The sequence below is a fragment of the Dermacentor silvarum genome, chromosome 4, assembly GCF_013339745.2.
Source record: "Dermacentor silvarum isolate Dsil-2018 chromosome 4, BIME_Dsil_1.4, whole genome shotgun sequence".
Lineage (NCBI taxonomy): Eukaryota > Metazoa > Arthropoda > Arachnida > Ixodida > Ixodidae > Dermacentor > Dermacentor silvarum.
Genome location: NC_051157.2, coordinates 85317478 through 85338028, shown reverse-complemented (window position 1 = coordinate 85338028; position 20551 = coordinate 85317478). Strand labels below are relative to the sequence as shown.

The 20551-nt window shown below is 47.2% G+C and overlaps 1 protein-coding gene across 1 annotated transcript; it reads right to left on the bottom strand.

Annotated features, from left to right (window-relative positions):
- Positions 1 to 16414: 16414 nt before the first annotated feature.
- LOC119450342 (elongation of very long chain fatty acids protein AAEL008004) lies at positions 16415 to 18500 on the bottom strand. Its single transcript, XM_037713775.2, has one exon. It carries the CDS (start codon positions 18296 to 18298, stop codon positions 17420 to 17422), a length of 879 nt encoding a protein of 292 aa, XP_037569703.1. The 5' UTR covers positions 18299 to 18500; the 3' UTR covers positions 16415 to 17419.
- Positions 18501 to 20551: the final 2051 nt, after the last annotated feature.

The window sequence follows — 20551 nt, the reverse complement described above, 5'->3', positions numbered from 1 at the left end:
CTTAACAAAACGTCGTTTCATGCATTGAAGCCCGAATGTAACTGGTACCGCCAATGCATTTCTCCGCAAAGTTTGGGAAACTGGGGTCATCCTGAGAATTCGTCCCAGTGGATCCACCTTGCGAACTCCACGACTATAAAATTTGTAAATTGCAATATGTGCTATAAGGTGCTTAAGATACAAATTCCGCGCATATTTCAAATTTTCTTTACACTATGCTAAGTTAGCATAAAATCTGAATTTCTCATTATCGTGGGTTCTCATTTTCTTTGCCCCACCAACCTTCTGTCAAACATACATTTATGCTTCCCCGGCACTCCTTAAATACTACATTCGTACGGCCTCAGGCAGCTTGACTATGTGTACAGATTTAACCTCTCAGTGGACGCTGTGACATGCGTACTCAATGGCTCAGACTCATTTACCACCCGCTATGCCGGAATCATCGTAACCGGCAAATTTCTTCCCATAAATCCGCGTGTTGATGAATTCATTTCGACGTAATTGAAAATGTTCGCACCTATATTTTCTCGCCGGCTACTTCGCAAGTAGTATATTGATAAACGAACAGGTATTGATAACATACACGTGAAGTTTGACAGCTCTCTCATATCAGCTCCACGTGTTCTCAAAAAATCAGATCCGCGGCTTCAAACTGTAGTGCATTGCGCCTTGAACTATCTAAAAGATATCCTCTCTGATTTTATTCTTTGCATTTCGACGTCATTTCCTAACTGGCTTCCTCGGACCTTTGTACTTTATTTGATAGGACAGTTTGATTTGATAGGAGAGTGTTAGCGAGCGATGCGGTACTATCGTACGCTGCGGAGCACGGCGTCAAGTATAGTCCTTTCGAATAGCGGAAACCAGCGGAACGCTAACGCAGGCGCAAACAGTTGTGACGCCGCCTAGATGTAAAACTTAACAAAATACAAGGAAACCGAATGTGCACTAAATGTCAACCTAATTTAATACCACTTTCATATTATTCGCACAACACCGACCATGGCGGCACCATCGACACTTTCCGCGAATGGTGATGATGATGATGATGATGATGATGGTGGTGGTAAAAATTAGGTTGTGGCGCCATTTATCACACAAGCAAACATTCGCAACGTGTGGCCTTTGAGTTGTGACAGCGTGCCTGGCTTACCAAGCACACCGCAATATCTCCGATGCGATGCCCAGTTGAATAGATCTCGGAAACAGCAACCAGTTGTCACTGATAATTTGCTGTGGAAGCATCATGACTAAAGTCTAAAGCAAATACGAGCATCTGCTGGGAACGATAGGACAAAACACTGCACGGCGATGACTTGATAGCTCGAAGCGGGGGCTGAGGCAGCCGCCATGTTTCCCCCGCTAAACCGTCTTTGCAAGCCAGTTAGTGCCACTCGTCAAAATCTGAAAATAGCGATGGCACAAAACGCGCGAAACTGCCCTAGCGTTCTGCACATGTGCACTCCGACCCTGCTTGGTGGTGGTGCCACTTACGATATATCAGAACGATCTATTAATTTTCACATTGGAAGGGAAAAGGAAGGAAAGGCACACGTTTCGCTTCCCCGACCACACGTCCGTGCAGGTTTCGGTAAAGTCCCTATATAAGAAAAGTACCGCCATCTACCCTTTCCTCCGCCGCCTCCTCTCCTAAAGCGCTTGCTTTTTTCTTTACTTTTTGCTTGCGAAAGCCAAGTCGACGGTGGCGCACCTAGAAAGTACACGTTGAAGCTTTCAGGCCGGGCGCACGCCACCGCCGCCGCCGGCGACTGCGGCTGCGCAAAGGACTTTCAACATGGCTCTGAGGCGGAAAAAAAAGAAAATATAAAGAAGTGAAAAGCGCCCGCTATCATCGTCCAATCGGAGATACAGGAGAGAGGAGAAGCGGCGTTTATCAAAGGATGGCGGTACTTTTCTTATATAGGGACTTTAGGTGTCGGCGCCAGCTCGCGTCTCATTGTGGGAAAAGCGCCTATTATTTTAGCACAAACAGCTTCTGCAACCTCACCACTTCGTACTTGTGTCGCAGGGCACACTGGCGCCAATAATGAAAAAAAAAGACACTTTGTAGTACGTACATTTCTTACTGAATCGGCAAGCGCCTGCCCTACACATTTCGCAAGTTGGCACGTGGGAGTGGCGCCCAGATTTGTACTCGCCAGATATCGGCGTGCGCGCCTGGGAGGTTGGGGCTGGCGGGAGCAAGTTGTGCGTCCACTTAAAAATTGCCTCCGCACACATGAACAAAATTGGGGACCTAACGAATTTCTGGAACCCTGCAGTCTAGTAAGATACGAGACATCACTCTATCCATATATGGCCCGTTGGCACAATGGCCTATCCTACGAGCTAGCTGGCATGCACTCAAGCAAATTGCGCTAATAATCGCTATTGTAAATATTGCAAATACGCGTATACCAAATAATCCATCTTTACTTCTCACTGTATGCTGACACGGGGGGCCCGCGCCATAAGACCTTGAACTCCGATAGCAAGGAACCGGACAACACCGGTATGGACGTCGACGAAGCCGAGGACTGGCCGAGCTGTCCACGCTGTTGCCGCGACAAAAATTAACGCTCAAGCCCGCGCGACGCTGTTGTCTCTCTGGGACTTAGCCAACGTTGACTTAGCACGCGATCCGATGATTGACTGTCGTTTGTGATCCTCCACCTTCCCCCTATTTACCTCGCTCGAAACACTCCTTTTCTGTGTGAAGATTTATCATCACCATACTTTCTCCATACTCTTCCGTTTTCACCGCCCTCTTCCTTGCTGGTCATTGTTCAGGTGTCTGCCGTCGCCGGTTCGGTGAGCAGAATTCTTCTCTTCCTTTTTTTTCTTTCAACAATCGCAAATTACAGTGGCGTACTTTTTATTTCTTTTCCTCACAATCAGACGCCAGCTGACACCTACTCGTACGAGCCGACCACACGTAGGCATCAGCCACTGCCTGATTGTGGAAAAAGTGACTATTATTGCTATTATATGCTGGCCCCTGAACATCGATCAGCAAATGAGAGAATGAGAGCGAGGAGAGAAAGAAATGAAAACTTCGTCATCTCTCTATCTCTGATTTTGCGTGTACGTCCTTTCCGCGGTTGCTTCATTACAGCCTATTGATATCCGCTGTCATCTGCTGACAATTATAGATAGGGTGTTCGCTTGCGCAGTCTGCCCCGTTTTTCCACAAGCGTGGCTACAAAAAGTGGCCCCCTTCGGGGTGCGGGCGCCAGCCACCGAAATAAAAAATTTTTGCTAGGTTCAGAATTATAAATGCACAATAATCAGCACGCACATAAGCCCTATCCCGCTCGCACGTAGAACTGCACTGGAATATGTCGGGAAAAATAATTGCTCTACTAACTGCCAGTGCGTTTGCATCGCTCGTCACTGTGTGGTATATTCGAAGACGAGTCGCGGCGTGATATAACTAACGAATGGCGTACGCAGAGCTTGCATTCGCGAAACGTGACTTTCAAATATTCAAACTCCCTTTAGTATGTATCTGTGCTAGTAAATGTTAACCGAGAGTATCGCACAATTGTTAAATTCTGGAGCAAGGTTTCCAAAGGTCACGGCGGAAAGGCAGCAGCCGCAGAAAAAGGTACCAGTTGTGGTATTCTACAATAAGTGTATAATGCTGGTGCACTTCGAAATAAAGAAAGAATGAAATACAAAACCTAGTGGGAAAGAGAAAACCTGTAGACCCCCATGACGGCAGAGTGCTTCCTCGAGGCATCAAACTTCAATAATTATTTTCCGACGTGATTTGCGGATAGAACGCGTGCGCATAGATGTGGCACACACAGCTGATAACATTATCAGTCCATTTATATGTTGAAAACTAGGTACATGCGGAAGTGGCGACGGCAGCTGCGTTACATATTATTCCAAGAAGTTCGCGCGAGACCCACGCGAAAAGCGTTTGTGCATTGAAAATGTTCACAGTACAAGACCGTAGAAGAGAACGGAGTCAGTGGGCGCAAAGGAGAGCTGCAATTATACCGCAAGAAACACAAGGGACGCGCGGTTGGCGAAGCCTTTTGCTTCGCTGCTCCACAGCGAACACAGAAAAATGGGTACTCATGCGGGAGAGAAGGTGGAAGATCGTTTATTTAAATCATACAAAGTAAAGTTAAATTATGGGGTTCTACGTGCCAAAACCACGATCTTATTGTCAGGCACGCCGTAGTGGGGGACTCCGGAATAACTTGGACCGCCTGGAGTTCTTTAACGTGCACCTAAATCTAAGTACGCGGGTGTTTTCGCATTTCACCCCCATCGAAATGCGGCCGCCGTGGCCGGGATTTGATCCCGCGACCTCGTGCTTAGCAGCCCAACACCATAGACACTAAGCAACGGCGGCGGGTATTTACAACTTCCTCATGATTACAACTCCGTACCAACGTTGGAGCTAGTTCCATTACACGCTCCCAGAGGAAGCTGTTGGATGTTGCTGCGTTGAAAGAGAAAAATAGCTCTATATGGAAGGTAGTTGAGGAGTAGAGCTCGTTTTCCGGTGTACCTGTGTGCATTGCAGGTGACGCCATGCACTCCCCAACAAACGCGCGGATCTGCACGGCGCCCGATAAGCCTCCTTCTTTGTAGCCCAAGCACAATGTAGCCTCAGACACACGGACATTCACCGGTGCACCTGCGTATGAGTCGCCATTACCCTTCAACCAAACATCCCCCCCGCCAGTTTCCGAGACAGAGGGCTGTCGCCAGACCCGCTCGTCCGTCACCTTGCCCCCCCACCACTTAGGGTATCGAGCCCCGCCGAACGCGTCGTCAAAAAAAAAAAAAAAAAAAGGCTAATCGCGAGCTTCCTCGCAGTATGCACGCCCTGCCTTCCCCGCAAGAATAGGAAAATTCCTTCAATGGTCCCGAAAGTTTCCGCTCGCTATCTTTCTGTCTTTTTTTTTCTTACTATTTTGACAAACAACAATAAGGCTGAAGAAAAAGCAAAGTCCCTTTAGAGCAAACGACAGTTCCGCTCCCACGAAAAAAAAAAAAAAAATGCCGGCTCGCGTGGAAAAGACCCGGAAGATAGCGAATGTTTGCGGACGTTAGTGACAACAGGTCGTCCTGTTCCTCCTTTTTTTTTTTTTGACAGTTTTTGTCAGGTTTGGTTGGGGGTAAAGCAGCGGGGGTACTCTCTCTGCTGAGGGGTCCCATCGAGACGTCTCGACGTCCCGGCGAGAACAATTTTCGCACTGCAGGTCTGCGTTATCGCCCAATACCACTGCGTTCTCCCCTTTCAAACCCTTCACTCTATGCATCTCCGTATCATCCCACGTGCGTCATATTGTGCTTCTGGCGAGGAAAAACCTTTTAGAGTCTGAAGCAGTAACGAATAGTTCTGAAATTGTCGTCGCTGGACCGCTGCAGGTGGGAGCTGAACTGACGAAATGGTCGCGCAGTGGGACTGGCTTGTTTAAATGATGGTTCGATATCCATCTCCCTGCAGCAGCATGCTGCGACTACGAGAAATCGTTTGAAATAGGGGGAGGTAAAGCGGCTTAACATGCCTAAAGAGACAGGTCAACGACACTGCACACGTGCAGAACCAAAGCTCTGCTTCCTCACCTTTTTTTTTTTCTTTTTTTTTTTGTGCGTGTGTGTGAGGGGCCGATAACGCCCGCTAACCTTGAGTAACTCTAGAGACAGGAATTTAAGTGTTAAAATTAAATTATTGGTTTTACCGAGGCACGACCACGATATGATTACGATGCGCTGCCGTAGTGGGGGGACTCCGAATTCATTTTGACCACTTGTGTATCTGGTGCGCACATGCGCACGAGGCAGAGTCATGTTTTTTAGATGCTGCCCAATACGAAGGCGACTCCAGCCATTTTGTTGCTAACGTCGTGGACATGAAGGGCCGAGTGTTATCGGCCGCGTCAATCAGCACGTCATCGGCTTGCAAGGCAGAGCAGCTGGCCATTGCGCTGGCGCTCCTTCGGTCGGACAGGGAAGATATTTATACGGACTCGAGATCAGCCCTTCGAGCTTTCTTTACTGGGGCAGTTTGTGAATAGGTTGGTAGGCCACTTGAGGGTAAGGTGTTTACTCATCACGTCATTACATGGTTCCCGGCGCAGCAGGGCGCAGAACTAGGGGGGCTAGCCAACGTTAATGAGTTGGCCCATGCCCGGGCGCGAGGTCTTGCCGGCCGCGCCGGGCACTGGGAGGCCGGTGTGCCGGGTGGGAGAGGCGACGGGCTTGGTCCGACCTTTTCGGAGGCAGAACCCCCCCGTTTCAGGGACATTCTCTCCACCTTCAACGAGATTACTAGCCACTATCAGATTTGTCGCAGGGCTTTCCCCCTGCCACATCGAAATCTCACGAGGCCTCTAGCCGTGACCCTCAGGCTAATACAAACGAACTCGTATCCCACACTCTCCGTCATCAGTAGGTACACGGAGGTCTCCCCTCTGGGTCCCGACTGCGGCGGAGTTAGCTGATTTTAAACACATTCTCTGGGAGTGCCCCTCTTTACAGCACCACACGGACCACGTATTGATGGAGGAAGCATTTTATTCATTGGTCAAGAGCCACGAATGGAATAATCAACTGCGGGCTGTCCAGAAGGCCCACGATGCGGCCTTCCCGTCCCAACGTGGGAGCGGCCCGCAGTCTTGCCCTTATAAAAACGGGGTGAAGATTCTTCCGGACCTAAATAAATTTTACCACCACCACCACCTGCGTATCTTTAACGTACGCTCAATGCACGGTACCCGGGCATTCTTGCATTTCGTCCTCACCAAAGTGCGACCGTCATGGCCGGTATTTCATCCCGCGCCCTCATGCTTAGCAGCACGACATGACCGCTAAACCATCACGGCAGGTAGGAATGTAAGTGATATATAATATATATATAATATATATTATATACGGTGTCCCAGCTATCACTCAGCACGATTTAAAACAGAGGAAGGCGTTGCGCCGAGCAAACATAGTCCGTATTGTTTCCAGTACAGTGGCTTAGATATATATATCTATATATATACGGGGTGTCCCAGCTATCACGCAGCACGATTTAAAAAAAGAGGAATGGCGTTGCGCGAAGCAAACATAGTCCGTATTGTTTCCAGTACAGTGGAGTAGCCGCCAGTAATTTTTTCGTTATGATATTTAATTAGCTAATTGTAATTAATTATCTAACTCGATAAGTACTGTCCTAATTATCAAAGTGTCAATGAGAAAATTGTAGTGCACCTACAAGTTTCACAAGTTTATCCTGCTGATTAGAGGCCAGTATCTCTAACGAGCACTTGTTGTAATATGCTAGAAAACATATTATATTCTATAATATTGCTATCTTCTCGAAGGTTATTCATTATTCAGGTCAGCACAGCATGGTTTCCGCAAAAGATACTCATGTGAAAGACATGAAAAACTCCCGTACAGCTTTCTGTTGCTCAATACGTGCTACATAAATGTGTTTTTCCGAGTGTGAAAGAAGCCCGCGAATACAAGCAGAATTGCAGCGCGACTGGCCGCTCGAGGCACTTTGAGTGTATTCGCGGGCTTCTTTTACGCTCAGAAAAAACATTTTTATGTAGCACATAATGAGCAACAAAAAGCTGTATCGGGAGTTTATATATATATATATATATATATATATATATATATATATATATATATATATATATATATATATATATATATATATAATTTTTTGCATGAGTATGTGGATCTGTGTCGCTGGACGTATCGCGCTGTGCATTAATGTTGCAACCCGAAAAAGCTCATGCAGGGGCTGCTACGAACTGTTCAACAATTAGCGGTTCTATTTATTACGCACAGTACGTGTTTAAAGTGGGCAGCCAACTTACGGCACTACGTTTGCAAGTGCTTTTCAAGTGAACCAGAAAAAAAAGGTTAGTTATCTGATCATCGATTCATGCTCGGCAATCAGCCCGTACCCAACACGGAAGCAGAAGGAAAGAGAGAGGGAGTTTTCAAGAAGCGAAAAACGAAAGGAACGTCTGTCCTTGAGCCTAAAAGCCGTCGTCGAGGAAGGGCTGTTGACACGTCGTCACCCAACCATTTCGCGGGTGTTGTCGGCTTCGTTTCCCATTACCGGCTTCGTTTCGTTACAACCCCAAATGCCGGTAAGGCGCCGTGAAAGGGTTTGGGCTGCTTTAAGCAGGGGGTGGTTGGTGGCGGGCGAGATTAACGGGGCTGCCGCAATCTCAGCGTCTGCTGTGCTGTGCGGAGCGTTTTCACTCTGCGAAAAACGTCAAAGTGAACAGAAAAAAAAGCAAACCTCCCCTTTCTTCCAGAGGGGAACAAGGATATTTGCGTCTTCAAGGTATGCGCAAAATCCGATCGCTTCCTTTCGGGGGAAAGGTCACTGACACGCTGGCGACGTCAGGAGAGACGGCTACTGCGCTTATACGTAGCTCACTCTACCATGACGCCCACTGAGACCTCTCATCTGCGAAACGTGCGTCTGAGTAAACTGAAAACTGGCACAGCTTCGTCGTGCAGAGGTGCTACCCGTGAGGCGCATGAACTTTCTAGGCTGTCAGCGTGCGTTGTCTAGGTTATGGCTCCGCCTGGCTCAAGCTTTATTCACTTGAGACAGCAGCCAAGCCGAAGCGTGTGGTCCGTTAGATTCGACTGCACCGCTGTAAACGAGTTCATGCCGAGGCACGACAAGTTGAGAAATTGTGGATCTGAAGCGCGGGCGGAACCACGCGTGAATCAAATGCACCCATTGGCGAGGGACGTGGAAACGAGCTCGAAACTAGCGGCTCATTTCTTTAACACCTCCACACATGGGACATTGGTGGTGGCGAAGCCTCCAAGTTGGCCTGATAATGTGAGTGAAGTGGTCCAAGTCAGACCCGCTGTGACGTGTGCCTACACTGAAAAAAAAAATGAGACGCAACTCTCGAGGACTATGCGACACAAGGATTTAGAGTCCAGTACTCAAAGTTATGATGATATCAGTGATAAATTTGATGATGTTATATGTCACGGAGCTTTTCCATGGGCTATGGAGACGCGGAAGTGGGGAGATCCAGATTAATTATAACGATCGTGTGCTTTTTTTTTTTACGCTAGTCATTTTGGCACATCATTTCTGGCGCACCATCAACCCTACTACAGATAACGATATCACCCTGACTGACACATCAGGTTAACCTGTTCCAACTGACCAATGTGTAACTATGTTAAATACCCAGTCTAGAAAAAAAATCTCAACTCACATGTATACCTATTATGGTGCAAAGCTGTTGCTTACCCATGTCTGAGGGATTATTGATGCAGCTGGTGTTGCCTGACTGATTGACAATTTGAAATACCATTCAGCACCAGGCTACAATTCCAAACGTAGTAAATTTCTACAGAATGCCTCCGAAATTATCACAATTATATTAACTAAACTTTTTCAGTAATCCTTAGGCCATCTTTACGCCAAGAATCAAAGAACAGGAAAGTGGTTCCATTCTACAAGTGTGGTACTAAAGTTTATCCTAATGATTAAAGGCCAGTATCTCTAACGATCACTTGTTCTAATATGCTAGAAAACATATTATATTCAATAATATTGCTATCTTCCTCGAAGGTTATTCATTATTCAGGTCAGCACAGCATGGTTTCCGCAAAAGATACTCATGTGAAAGACAGCTGATCTCGTTTACTCATACACATAATGTTAACACATCTACAAAACATGTTACATAGCACATAAGTTACATAACATTACAGTCATCTTTCGCCGATTGCATTCTTCAATTTTTAACGCAATTGATAACGTGTATCACAAGCTTTTACTGCATAAACTAACCCTTATTAATCTTGGTTATAACCTCTTCAGGAGCACCCAATGTTTTATGTAATCGCTGACATTTTGTCATCAGTATTGCTTATAACTCTCATTCCTCTAATGTGAACTCAGGTGTATCATAGGGCTCAGCCCTGGGTCCCCGTTTACTGTTTCTTTCTACAATCTCGTCTAATGTTCACCTCTTGGATGATGATTATGTAATTTTTTGTAAAATAAATAAATATGATGAGAAATGGTTAACGGAGATAAATACCAACAAATGTAAAATTTTAAGGGTATCTGTAGCAGCTTGTGCTTCGCTTACATATAATATTGCCTAAATAGCAGCACTCTTGAATCTGACAATGTTGCTTGCATGGGTTGGTAAATCATCGTTGCAACAAGCACAGCGCAAAAGACGGCGACAAGATAAAAAAAAAAAAAAAAACACCCGCCATGGTTGCTTTGTGACTATGGTGTTGGACTGCTAAGCACGAGGTCGCGGGATCGAATCCCGGCCCCGGCGTCCGCATTTCGATGGGGGCGAAATGTGAAAACACCCGTGTACTTATATTTAGGTGCACGTTAAAGAACCCCAGGTGGTTCAGATTATTCCGGAGTTCCCCAGTATGGCGTGCCTCATAATCAGATTGTGGTTTTGGCACATAAAACTCCATATATTTATTTAGATGGAAAACGTTGTACCTCGTGAACTGTTAACACGTGGTGATTGATATGTTCATCCTGGTGTTGGATGAGGCGCTTCGTTTGCTTCCTTGTCTTTCTGCTCATGTATCTGTACTATACGTACAGAGGCATGAGCAGAAAGACAACGAGGCAAACGTTACTTGGCAACACTCCCTGAGATTCAATTACTTTTTCTCAGTAACCGAGAACATGTAACCAGTTACATTTTTGACGAAACCAGCTCTGACAGGCGACGCAGCTAGAGCTAGAACGCAGCTAGAACAGTGGGAACTACAGAATCCCAAGAGAAGAAAACATCTACATGGGTTACGTCTTCTGCAGCTACGCCCGGATCACCTGAACATGGCAGGCTTCCAGATTTGCACACCTCTCTTGAAGGTCCGACCACTGAGCTTGTCTCATATAATAAATTTCCCTCCCTCTTGTGTGGAAGCGCTTATAGGCGGCCCTCATATTTGATAAGAGCTGCTGCTGAATTCTTCTTCGCTTAGTGCAGTCTATGACTTCTCTGATATAGATAGAAGTATTTGGCAGGTAAACTCAATACAATATCACACAATATCACATAGAAACTTACGTTTCTATCTGATATTGTGTGACCCATATATACCTAGTTTTGTGATGGTAACACACGAAAAGTATTTATAAGGCAGCATTATATTAAATATGCAGCATTATATTAAATTACATTACAGATTCGGACTCGTTTTCAAGGAACGTGAACGTTTGCTGGCGTCCGTTACAATTAGTCGTTTAAGTCTAAATGACGAACAACGGAAGACGCCGAGAGGTCCTCCAGATGTTGTTCGACAAATTGAAATGACTCGATAGCGATGGCCACTTCGGACGTTGATGCCAGGCTAACACCTAATACAATTTTTCAGTTTTTCACTGGCCCTGTCGCGAACGCCTTCGCCTAGCACCAGCAACAATGAAGCGCTGCGCTTCATAGAGAACATATAGACCCGAGCATCGCAGCATTGAGTAACCACAATCGTTTGAGAAAGGTGTTCGTATGTTACTACACAACCCTTCTCTCCAGCGCGCACAATGAGCGGGTTTGCAGGGCCGCTGCCCAGATGTGATCACAAGAAAACGAGCGCAGATTACCGAATAAAATTTTGAAAAGGAAGACTTAGTGAAGATATACAACGTGTCAAGGACTGCAGGGGCCGCATTGAAAGAGCCAGGCCAGCTCCTCCTATCTACTGTATTTGTGCAATATGTACAAAGGAAGCTAACGGTAAACTAATCGATTGCTTTTAGTAGTTACTCAATGACATTCTTGTGGTAGTAATTAGTAATCATAATTAATAGCATTTTTTAAAGAAGTGAGTGATTGTAATTGGTTATTTTTTTTCTGTAACGTGTACAAGTGTGATATACCGGGTGTTTCAGCGAACACTTTCAAAAACTTTTAAAGGCTGCCTGTGGCAGATAGCACAATTCTAGTTCATATGAGCTGGTCTACTCGAAGAGGCGGGCATTACTTGCACACAAAAATTTTAATGCACAATGTATAAATTAACAAAAATTCACTAATTAGGTTTTGAACTAGTTACCTTATGGACCATATTGCATTTCACAAATTCTACCTGTGGAGTTCGCAAGGCGGATCCACTTGGAACGAATTCTCTGGATGACACCAGTTTCGAGATATTAATTCCCGAACTTGAATTGCAGCGGCGTTCCAGATACTTTTGTACTTCAATGCATAAAACAACGTTTTGTTAAGAAAGAAACTGGAACGCCAATGCATTTGTGCATTGTTGTTCTTAGCAAAACGTCGTTTTATGCATTGAAGAACAAGAGTAACTGGAATGCCACTGCATTTCTCCGGAAAGTTCGGGAATTGATATCTCGAAACGCAACCTTTAACATTTTTTGAAAGTGTTCGCTCAAGCACTCTGTACATGGCGCCCCCGCGTTCGGCACGTAAGGTCCTAGAAATGGCGTGAGGAGACTCAGGCAGCAAGACAGGCGCATTCCAATTCGCGCACACCACCTTTCACTACGGCGGGCCCCCTACGAATAGGGAGCGAGCTCGATTGCAATATTAAATCGAAGGACACCCACTATACACTGAAGAAAATAACCTCCTCGAGGGTGGATTGGATGCCGAAACACGCTTTTCTGCACTTTTACTTCTAATAAATATTTAGAAAATGGGTGTACACATGACCAGAACACCCTTTGTGCACCCTTTCATTGATTGCAGGGTGCTATAAGGGTGTTTTGTTCGAAATATGCACCCTACAGGATGTAAGGGTGTTCGATCACTTTCACCGTTTCAAGTGAGTAAAAAGCCATCCGCGCTTATTTGCGAGCAGCTTGCGACAAGTCATTGTTCAAGCAGATCATATGGTCGCAGTAGCTATGGATGTCTTCCTGCCACTTCCTCTCATGATGTGGCGTCGCCTGCGGTGAAGTGGAGAAACCGAGCTGTTTCTTCTCTAACTTATCCTGCCTTTCGGTTTTTATTACCGGCTTTGTTTAAATTGCGAAAAGGCAGTGCTGTTTTATAGATCAGCTGCCAAGCATCAGCGAATCAAAGCGCGCATCAGTCAATCGTAGTTTTTCGGACACATCCTCTTTTTGGTCTAGTTGACGCCGACGCAATATTAAGCGCGTTAAGTTTGGTGCCGTTTCATGCAGTATAGGTGGGAATAAACATTCGCAAGTGCATGCGGAACAATCTGCTAACAATAAGAGCACAGAATTTATTGCAGGGATGGCGTCCACTTTTTTTTTTTTTTTTTTTTTGCGGCACACATCTTCTGGTCTTTACTAACGACCTGCATTATTTGCTTGATTCTGGATTCACAATAGACTGTATTTTTAGATTACTCTAAAGCATTCGACAAGGTTAATCGTCATTTACTACTTTGTAAGCTCGGCCAATTAAATCTAGATCCGAATGTTCTTAACTGGATTCGAGCTTTCCTTTCTGACAGTACTCAGTTTGTTTCTGCAAATACTGTTGATTCCCCAGCCCAGCCAGTGCTATCGGGTGTTCCCCAGGGGTCTTTATTGGGACCCTTACTTTTTAAAATTTTCATGAATGACCTTCATCTTCATTCTGGGGTTTTACGTGCCAAAACCAGTTCTGATTATGAGGCACGCCGTAGTGGAGGGCTCCGGATTAATTTTGACCACCTGGGGTACTTTAACGTGCACTACAACGCAAGCACACGGGCATTTTTGCATTTCGCCTCCATCGAAATGCGGCCGCCGCGGCCGGGATTCGATCCCGTGACCTACCCAATAACATTTCATCAAAGGTTTGCCTATTTGCGGATGACTGTGTAATTTATCAGAAAATAACTAACCAAGACGATGTTGCCTTACCGACTTAAACCATACTTTCCATACTTAAACCGACTTAAATACCATGCTTTCCTGGTGTCAAACGTGGAACATGGAACTGAACATTTCGAAATGCAAATCAGTGCGCGTATCTCGCACCTCATTAGCATCACCTCACTATCATCTTGATAACACGCCTCTTGAGTCTGTTTCATCTTACAAATATCTCGGTGTTCAACCTATCATGGGTGGGTGCGTCATCATGTGAGGTACATCATCGCCAAAGCTAACCGATCACTTGGGTACTTTCGAAGAAACTTCTATATGGCACCCCCATCACTTAAAAAGCTTCTCTACACGACTTAAATTCGTCCGTCACTTGAATACGCATCATCTATCTGTGATCCCGGTGGTACTACACAGATAAATGAACTTGAAAGAGTGCAGAATTGTTCCGTTCGCTTCATCTTATCCAATTATCCATGATAAACTCACTATACTTAACCTTCCAGAACTTACAATTCGGCGTAAAATAGCCCGGCTCGCTCTTTTTCATAAAATTTACTATCACAACAATCATCTCCGCGATCAGTTCATTAAATCCCCTGCTTTCATTTCATCTAGAATTGACCACCTCCAAAAAGTTGATGCTCCTCGTTGTAGAACTGTGACCTATTCACATGCATTTTTACCTCGCACCACCTCCGAATGGAATCAGCTGTCAGAAGCAGCTACGGCTATCACGGATACATCGCGCTTTGAGGGTTTTTTTTTTTTTTTTGAACAACATGCTTAACAATGCTTAATTATTTGTATTTAATTTGTTCTCCTGTTTTTAGCTTGTCTTAGTTTTAGATGTTCAAATTACTCTGTTTTATCTCAGTTGCAGCTGTTTATTTTTGTATTAATTTGGTGATTGTTCATGCTCCTTATTGTTATTGTATCAACTGTTCTTTGTTTTCAATTTTGGTCTGTAATATGCCCCTCCCCTCTGTAATGTGCAAACCCTGAGGGTAAAATAAATAAATAAATAAAAACTTGTTCAACGCCAAGCGATGTATATTCTCAAAAACGGCGTTGAGCTGCGGAAAAAAAGAAAGAAGCTGACGAGAAGTACACAACTGCGACGTTGCCCGAGTCATAGCGTAGCACTGTATGAAAAAGTTATTTACCAGCGTAAATAATCGATCGATACTTGTTTGCGCGGGAACTTTTACCTTCGCTAGTGGGATACATAAAAAAAAAGAAAGACACCCTTCACAGATGTGTGCCAATCTGACAACTGATACAGCAAGGACAGCGAAGTTTTAAATGCGAGTTCTTACATCCTTCGGAAGTAGTGAGGGTCTGCTTGCTGGCTCACGGCCTCGCTCCAACGCAGCTGCTGTTTTGGAGCACGGTCGTGATTGGCTGTTAGTTGCGGCCCCGATAGATGTGCGCAGGTGGCATTGTAACACCACGGTATCAGCTTTCACCGCTTCAGCCGTGCGAACTCCTAGCTGACATAAATCATGCAGCCGGTATAACACTACGTGAGAAACAATAAATTAGCTATACATAAGATTTTAATCGACGATTATGTTTCAAAGCGAATTCGGGGCTTCCGCACACGTGACGTTTCATTTGCATTTGATATCGACGTAGGTCATAGCCCGTCGGCCTTCGCTGTAAAAGAGCGTGCCCAAACATTTGCTCCGAGATCAGGCGCCTGCAGTAAGACAGCGCGTGCCGCCCGATTTCGGAGCCCATCACCCGAAGCTCCGAGTTCAGTTTGTGGCCCCCCGCCTTTACACCATCTCGGCCTGTCACCTGTTTCCGCGAGTTCGAACCACCGACATCCTCTCCTAGGCTGAAAACATACGCTTTCTTGCCACGCACGCTCTTCCACGTACGCCCTTTGTCAAAGAAAAGGGGGCGTGTGGGGTTGGCGGGTCCCGGCTGCGTTGCCTCGCATTCGTGCACAAAAGCAGAGGGGTTGAACACGAGTTCTCGGTAAGTGCAGGCAGCAGGGGTCAGCTGCATATTCCAAAGAAAGCGCAACCTACCGTCGGATGCGCAGCGTCTCTCAAGAGGGCGCGCGTCTTGCAGTGCAGTTCACCTCGGGAGGGCGCGAGGCGTCGCGAACCTTGACCATGAATAAAAAAGTAAAGGCGGCCAGCGCGCACTCTTCCGGATGTCAGAACTAGCGCAGTGGCTACTGCGCGAAAGACGACGATTTTTTTTTTTTTTTTTTTTTTTGCTTTCTGTCACGACGTTTATGGGCATCAAACACCGATGCCACCAAAGAGCAGCTGTAAAGATGTGTGAAATTTGAAGGAATGTAACGCGATAATCTAACACAAGAAGGCGCGCTCCGTTGAATTGTTTGTGATAAGATAGACTGCGGACAAAAATATGAAAAATTCTTGGGTTTTAGCGTGTCAACACCACGATTTGATTATGAGGCACGCCGTAGCAGGAACTCCGGAAATTTCGACCACCTGGCCCCCAGTGCACGGTACACGGGTGATATTGCATTTCGTCCCCCCCCCCCCCCCCCCTTACACTAAAGTGCTGCCGCTGAGATTTGATCCTTCGACCTCGTGCTTAGCAGCGCAAGAAGAAATACGCTTTTGTAACAATGTTACAGCAGTTTATTGCAAACAGTTGTGGTTTGTAATACATCGACAGATGACGATGAGGAATGATGGACAATATTTACAGGGCGTTCGGGGTGGGATTTCTAGTGAATGCAGTGAGCAATCACCATGTGGGTTGAGTTTAAGGGCGAAGAACTCGGCGAATTCAAGACTGCAGAGAAAATACAAATTTGAAACAGTGTTTCGTACCGCCCTTGAGGACAAAGTGAATGGCAATGGAAACGAGCATACGAGGACGCAGCTTCGCTGGTGAGACGAAGTTGGGTATGCCGGGTATCGTACAACATGGGAATTACAGGGAGCAACGTCTCGAGCTATACATGAGTGGTTTGGCCTCGTCACAAGATTGAGCAGCATCTCTTTGAAGGACGGGAGTTTAAAAAAAAAAAGAAATAAAGGTCACATCATCCGAGATACGTGGGAGGCCTTGCGAAATTTGTCTTCACAAGAAAAAATACGGGAGGACACTCCCACCCAATCAGGTAGCCGGGTAGTCTGCCATAGAACAGGAGAAACATAAATACGAGTCAATGGCAGATTCGATGGCCTTAATTAACGAGAGACGCTGACTGCCCCGACAGTGGCATGCTATAGTGAGGGGAACCGCTGAATCACTACGTGACACAAACGACAGAAAAAAAAACACAGCAAACGATCAGTCCTGACTGGAATGCCGAGACTTGCCGGAAACGCCCAGAAGCACTTGAAGCTCCACTGGAAGTCGCCGTTGTCTTCGCCGCTAGACAGGCAATCTAGCGACTAGTGGATGAGGGCGTCCTGAAGGCACGTCGCTTGCTGACTAGGCTTATTTCGAGGCGGCGCCGAGAGGAATAACGTACAGTTTCTTTTTGACAGCTCAGCGTCACTTCGTCATCCTGGGATTGAAATGATGTGCCCACCAGGCATGGGAAGGGGGAGACGTCTGGTCATCAGCCCGTTCCGATGCCCGTGGTTTGACGCCCGTTACGTAACGCCTTCAGTCCAGTTTGGTTTGCGAGCCTTCGGCACCCGCCGTCACTGCTGTCTTGACGTGACCGTTTCGCTGCTCCTGCTGCTGCAGGCTGCGCGCCGTGTGGGAAGCCTTGTAGGCCTTGTTGTAGAAGTTGCGGAACATGAAGAAGAGCAGCACGGCCTCACCCATGAGGATGTACGCGAAGTAGGGCGGGAAGCCGCAGTCGTAGAAGACTGGAACGGCGGCGTGCACGAAGCCGACAACGAACTGGACCATCTGGAACTGGGTGAGGTAGCGTTTCCACCAGAGGTACTTACGCACCTCGGGTCCCATGGCAGCCAGGCAGTAGTAGGTGTACATCACAATGTGCACGAAGCAGTTGATGAACGGGAAGAAGGCGTTCTGGCCGCCGGCTCCGAAGTTGACGCCCATCCACACGGTCCAGGCGACGGTCGAGTGGTGCACGACGTGCAGCAGCGAGATGTGAGAGAACTTCTTGGTGAGCACGAAGAAAACCGTGTCCATGAACTCTATCATCTTGATCAGCAGGTACCACCAGCCAAGGGTCGTGACAGCCAGTGAGTTCGGGTCGGTTCCATAGCTTACGGGTTGGCAGAACCAGTTGTACGGTCCCAGGTACGTGTAGGAGCCACCCACAACGAAGAAAAGCGTGCTAAGCACAACCATGATGAGGTTGTAGGCGACCAGGACACCCTTGATCTGGAACGGCTCGCGGCCTTTCATCCAGTTGGGACCCCAGACCTTCACGAAGTAGACGTAGCCGGCGATGATGGACAGCATAGTCATCGGGCTGCCCATGAGCGGCCAGCCCTTGACCCGCGGGTCCGTGCTGGCCACCACAGACTGGTACGTGGAGGAGACCATCTCCCACAGCGAATCCATTGCTGCAGCACTACGCGTCGCCGACGAAACTGTCCGAGGAGACGGGAGACACGCCGAGGGAAGATGCGGTTGAAGGAAGGAGGACGCGCGCTCGTTCAGCTGGAGCCGTGCACAACTGGCCGACGACGGCGGCGGCGGGAAGAAACGGCTTCTCTTCCCAGTGGAAGCTAGTGCTTCAATGCTGCTCTGCCAGCTGTCGCGAGTCCGGTTTATACGCAGCCGCCGGCCCCACGTGACTCTCTGCGTAAACGGGGAGGAGGAAAAGGATCAGCCGCCGCCTCGACCACCCCGTTCGGCGGCAGGGAACGGCCGTGCCCTCTCACACCCCTCTCTCGCTGACGTCGTCGCCGTCGGTACAATCGCGCGGGTCGGCCGACCGCCCGGTAGATACCGCCTCAAGGCAAGCCAAGGCGCCCTACCAGGCGCATAGGTCTGGGCCTGGCATTCCCCAAGGTCTGTCCTCCTCCTCTGTTTCCGCGCGTTCTTTTCTTCTTCCAAGGGTCTCATCTGTTTGGTCTTTTTTTTTTCTTTTTTATCTGAGACCCTCTTCGTTCTCATCACATCTTAACACGCCTTAGAGCAGAGAGGGAGAGTTGCTGGGAAGCAAGCCCGAAAGCCTACTCTGTGCATCGCGTCGTTGCCCTCAGCGCTGTTACCGATGTCGTCAGCAGAGGGGGGTAACCCTTTGTTTTACGCAATATTCCCACATAGGTGTGCGAGAAGGAAGCGCCGGCCATTGCGTCAATCGCTTAGGTTGGAATTTTTTTATAGACCTTGTTGTCTTACGTTAGATTGGACACGTGCGCGACAAGAATCTATTATTTGCCAGCGCAGGCGATAAGTTCGGTTCACACCAGATGGAGGCGGCCATCTTTGCTGCGGCGTTAACAGTGCACCGTGTGAGTGACGCGAGCGAAAGAAGGCCTCATTTGGCAGGGAAGCGGCGTCGTTCGCTTCGTATAATGCAAAGGCCCTTAGGAGTTACAGCGAGCGTTACAGTGCACTATTGCAGCAATTATTTGCGACGCGCGACTTGACAATGACCTCTTACCTTCAAACCCCGACGCCCAGAAGCGGTGGGAAAGCTGCGTGTGGTCCGCACTATCAAATAAATACAAAGTTTCTTCCCCGACCGTCCCCTGAAAATATGTGCAGCCGATATATACAAGGCTTGAACTTTTAAACGTCTTCGTCGGCTAAAATGCAATACACTATTGTAGGTTGTAGTACAACATGCTGCTTTTCTTAAAAGCTTACCACAAAGGCAGCGTTATTTATTTTATTTTGGAAGAGTACACACACGGGTACGCGAGCACATATACACATATTACAAAGCAGTGCTTCGACTTTCTTTTTTTTTTTTTTTCAACAAGAACCACTGAGCCTTTTACACGCTGGCATGAACGAAGCAGTTGTGCCAAGTGCGAGGTGACGGGATCGACTCCCGACCACGATTGAGAGCCGCATTTCGAGAGTGAGTGGCACGAGGCAGAAATTAAGCGTCGGAGTCGCACCGCATTGCGACCGAGAGCACGTTCGTATGTCTGCCAAGCAAACATAGGCGTCGAATGCTCGTGCGAGCCCGTTTGCATATGCAGGCGCAAAGCGCGCGCCCTGCATCTCGAAGCGCGGCCTCGTCATTGTGGACGCCGCTGCTGCCAACACTCGATGTGACGCAACCGAGGTTTACACACGGCTTGCGATAGCTTGCGGGTAGCAGAGGCGGATATAAACAAACGTTGCAGCCGCAGGTCTTCTGAAGGGAGTGTGTCCGTGCAGCTCTTGCTTTCTAATAGTTTCTTTTTTTAACGTTATTCATTCCGTGTGGCTTTTCCTTTTTCGTTTCTTCGTTCGTGCCTACGTCAGGGTACTAGGCGCGGTAGCGCCTGCTCGTGCTAATTGTGAAAATCGCCGTTATCATAAGGAAATTGGGAAATGTGTTTCGATATCGAAAAATTCCCGTCTTCGCACGTGCATGGACGAGGAAGTGAAATGATCGTGCGATAATTCGTTAAATTACCCGGTGTTTGTGGCGTAAAAGTGACGGCGATTGAGGGTGCGGCGCACGCTGCTCATTTTCGTCACTGGCGCAATAATTCGCAACCGCATGAAGCGTATTTGAGGCGCATTTTCGACGCGTTGCTTCTACGCATGGCGTCGAAGCGCCTATCATAGCGCTGAGCGGTTACCGCGCTGTAATATAAAGAGAAGTGCGACTAACGCAGTTGCTATGTGAACGACATACATTTCATT